The sequence below is a fragment of the Alexandromys fortis genome, unplaced genomic scaffold (assembly GCF_014885135.2).
Source record: "Alexandromys fortis isolate MF-2015 unplaced genomic scaffold, M_Fortis_MF-2015_v1.1 scaffold_8_9099976_23576923, whole genome shotgun sequence".
Taxonomy (NCBI): Eukaryota; Metazoa; Chordata; class Mammalia; order Rodentia; family Cricetidae; genus Alexandromys; species Alexandromys fortis.
In genome coordinates this window covers 9,236,246-9,239,234 of record NW_026067899.1, presented here as the reverse complement: position 1 = coordinate 9,239,234, position 2,989 = coordinate 9,236,246, and the positions used below count along the sequence as shown (strand labels likewise).

At 40.5% G+C, this 2,989-nt stretch overlaps 1 protein-coding gene across 3 annotated transcripts in view; it reads left to right on the top strand.

Moving 5' to 3' along the window:
* Nucleotides 1-2,570, top strand: part of Slc4a10 (solute carrier family 4 member 10) — a 204,074-nt gene extending 201,504 nt beyond the window's left edge. For all 3 annotated transcript variants that reach the window (XM_050122411.1, XM_050122405.1, XM_050122421.1), the window contains one exon: nt 2,419-2,570. In XM_050122411.1, coding sequence (XP_049978368.1) covers nt 2,419-2,485 — 67 coding nt within the window. In that variant the 3' untranslated portion in view covers nt 2,486-2,570. The remainder of the gene's footprint in view (nt 1-2,418) is intronic.
* Nucleotides 2,571-2,989: the final 419 nt, after the last annotated feature.

Below are 2,989 nucleotides of genomic sequence, written 5' to 3'. Positions count from 1 at the left end.
TCTCTCTCTCTCTTCCTCTCTCTCTCTCTCTCCTTCTTTGCTTTTAAATTCATGGCCTCTTTTTTCATTAATAATTACTATATACATATATATTTCTAAATAAACAAATGCAACCTGAACACGATCAGTCTGTATGTTACTTGTGCATGTGTTTTCAGGACTGACCTATAAGAATAATTTTATCTATCGTATTTTCCTAGATCTTCCTAGAACACCTGACAGTATTTATTTATTATAGTAAGAAATAGTACACATGTGATATGTGTTTGTTTAAATGAAAGTTTAGTTGATTCGCATTTAGAAAAATAGATGTAGTAAGAAACCCTGGTGGGGGCGGGGGAGAGACAGGGAGATCATCATGCAGTTAGAAAATCCAAAGAAACATTTTCATAGCAGTCTTGAGCAGATTGGAATACTTCTGCCTCCCCAAATTATTTTATTAAAATAGTCATTTAGTAAGTGATTGTTTATGACATAAAAGACAGATATAATTAAATCAGATAAAGAGAAGGCTTATCTGTGAATCTAGGTGATATTCTCTCTCTGACACTCTCTATCTACCTACGCTACTTAGTGACAAATTGTGTCACTGACCATTGAGAAGTAAGGTATTTATCAAGAAGTTATGTGATACCTAAGTCTCAATGTTAGAGCAGAGATCACTATACCTCTCCCCTACCAAGTCTCACATAGATAGGATACAACATCCAGTTTTCCAAAAGACAGAGTATATTAGAAACAGGAATACCAGAATCAGTATTTCAGAAGTGAGCTACAAGAAGACTCAGAGGCCATCTGGTCCAAAGCTCAATTTAGTGTTGAAGGAAGCCAGTCTCAGACAGCTTAAATCACTGGCTGTGGGTCACACACCTCCCTTAGCTCTGGGGGGTAAGAATGGGCACTCCACCCACACCTCCGCCCCGGTCTATTGGGCTTTATTGGCTTTGTTGGACAGAAGAGGTGGGACAGGTGACGTTCAAGGACAAGTTAATTTGAAAAACAGAATAGCAGACATTTGTCATGTAAAAGAACTTAAAGTAGAAAAAGTGATTCATACAGATAGAGAAGTTAAAAATACAGAATTAAGGCGCCCGACACATCATGTGCACACTGTCATCTCTTCTCACGAAAGGAGAAAAGAAAAGGGAAAAAAGTTGCTTTGCTCTGACCTGTAAGGAGTATGTGCTGAGAAGTGTGGCAGGCATAAACCCGGGTGCCATAGACACTCACTCACACCAGCTCTCAGTGCTGGCAGCGTGCCACAGATGGCAGAAGCTCCGGCACTTCTTACCTGATGGCGCCGGGTGGTGGTGACAACTGAGAGGGCTGTTTCTAGCTTGAATTGGAGAAAAAACAATTTTAAAAGCACACTCTTAGAATATGTTTAAGTTATTGACCACTAAGAAAGATGCTCATAAAACCCCATAGAAAACATAACTTGGTTCTTTTATTACCCAGAGAACAGTTGTAAATCCAAGAGTGCTTCCACCTTCCACTATTTCATTGATGTGTATTAAAGGCCAAAGTTAACAGTGAATAGTATGTTGATTCTTCTAGTTCAGGGTCTCAGACGCTGGCTGTATGTTGTTCTTTATGCCATAAATGGGGGTGGGTTTGCAGAGAGACCTTGAGTGCATAGGACTTTGCCAGGCCCCTGGAGTACTAGAGGAAGAAGAGTGTTACCCTTCTGGAAGTACCCACTTTCCTTCTAAGCTCCATCCATTTGGCACTACATTCAAATTCTCCCTCCATGAAGACTTCCAAGTACAAACTGGTGAAAATATTGCAGATAACTCAACGAAAATGGTAGTCACATTATCAACGTAATTGTCATTGAAGTTAAGTGGAAGATGAAACTAAACAGGCTTCTGGGGTGTGTGTAGTCAGAGGCTTTCCCTGTGAACACAGCACAGGTGTGTGGAGAGCAGGGCATCCAGGCTAGGAAGTATGTGTCTGCCCTCCCTACCAAGACATCTTCCTTCCCATAGATCAAGGTCCAGTCCAGGAACAAAGGAAAAGCCCTTTCCAGCAGCACCTTCTCTGTCGTGGCTAGTCTTACGCTACCTTAGTGTGGAGCATGGCTGGCATTTTCACCAACTGTCAATTAATTCATTTGCCCAGATGAGGGCCGTGTATTAATCTTGCATGCTTTTAGAACCGTTTGGAAATATCTGTTTTTTGTTTCTCGGTGTCTGTTTTTGAATTTCCCCCTCTCTGCAGTTCTTAATTTCTAGTTCACAGAGCGCAGAGGATTTAATTGCTGCTGTGTCTCTGTGTTACAGCATGAGAGAGCAATGCCTAAGAACTCTTGTATTTCTTTGGGGTTGATGGGTTTTGTGTCTGAAGAAAACAAATCTCACAGTAACCAAGCTGGATTATATTGGTAAATTTCTCCCCTTTTTTCTCCTCCCCCTTTAGCACTGAAAGCCGAAAAGAGAAGAAAGCTGACTCAGGGAAAGGTGTTGACAGGGAGACTTGTCTATGACTTGATCTTCAATTTATTTTTTACATATATATATGAGAAGAGTGTCACAATTATTAATAAAACTGCTTTGATCATGTATTGTAAATCCTGTCTCCTATCCCAAATCCACCTCCACACTGTAAGTAGTGCAACGCTTCCTCCATTTCTGTGTTTAACCTCCTCTGAGCAGTGTGACCCCCTCGTGAGCAGATACAGTAGCTAAGGCAAGAGTCCCCCAAGTCATTACTGTGAGACATCCGCCAACACAGCGTTCTCAGTGTCAGCATCATGAGAGCAACGTGTTCTTTAAACAAAAAGGGGTATTTACCTAGTTTGTATTTCCTACCTTAGCAACCGGAAGATACCTGATAATTTTATTCAGAAGACTTTTGGAAAGGTAGTCTTACTTTTAACTTTTTTATGCCTTAGCATTAGTGACTTGTTCTTAAAGACCCCAATCAAAAGGTTACTTTGAAAACATTTGTAACACTTGTTATTTATGTATTTCCTGACTTCATAGGATGC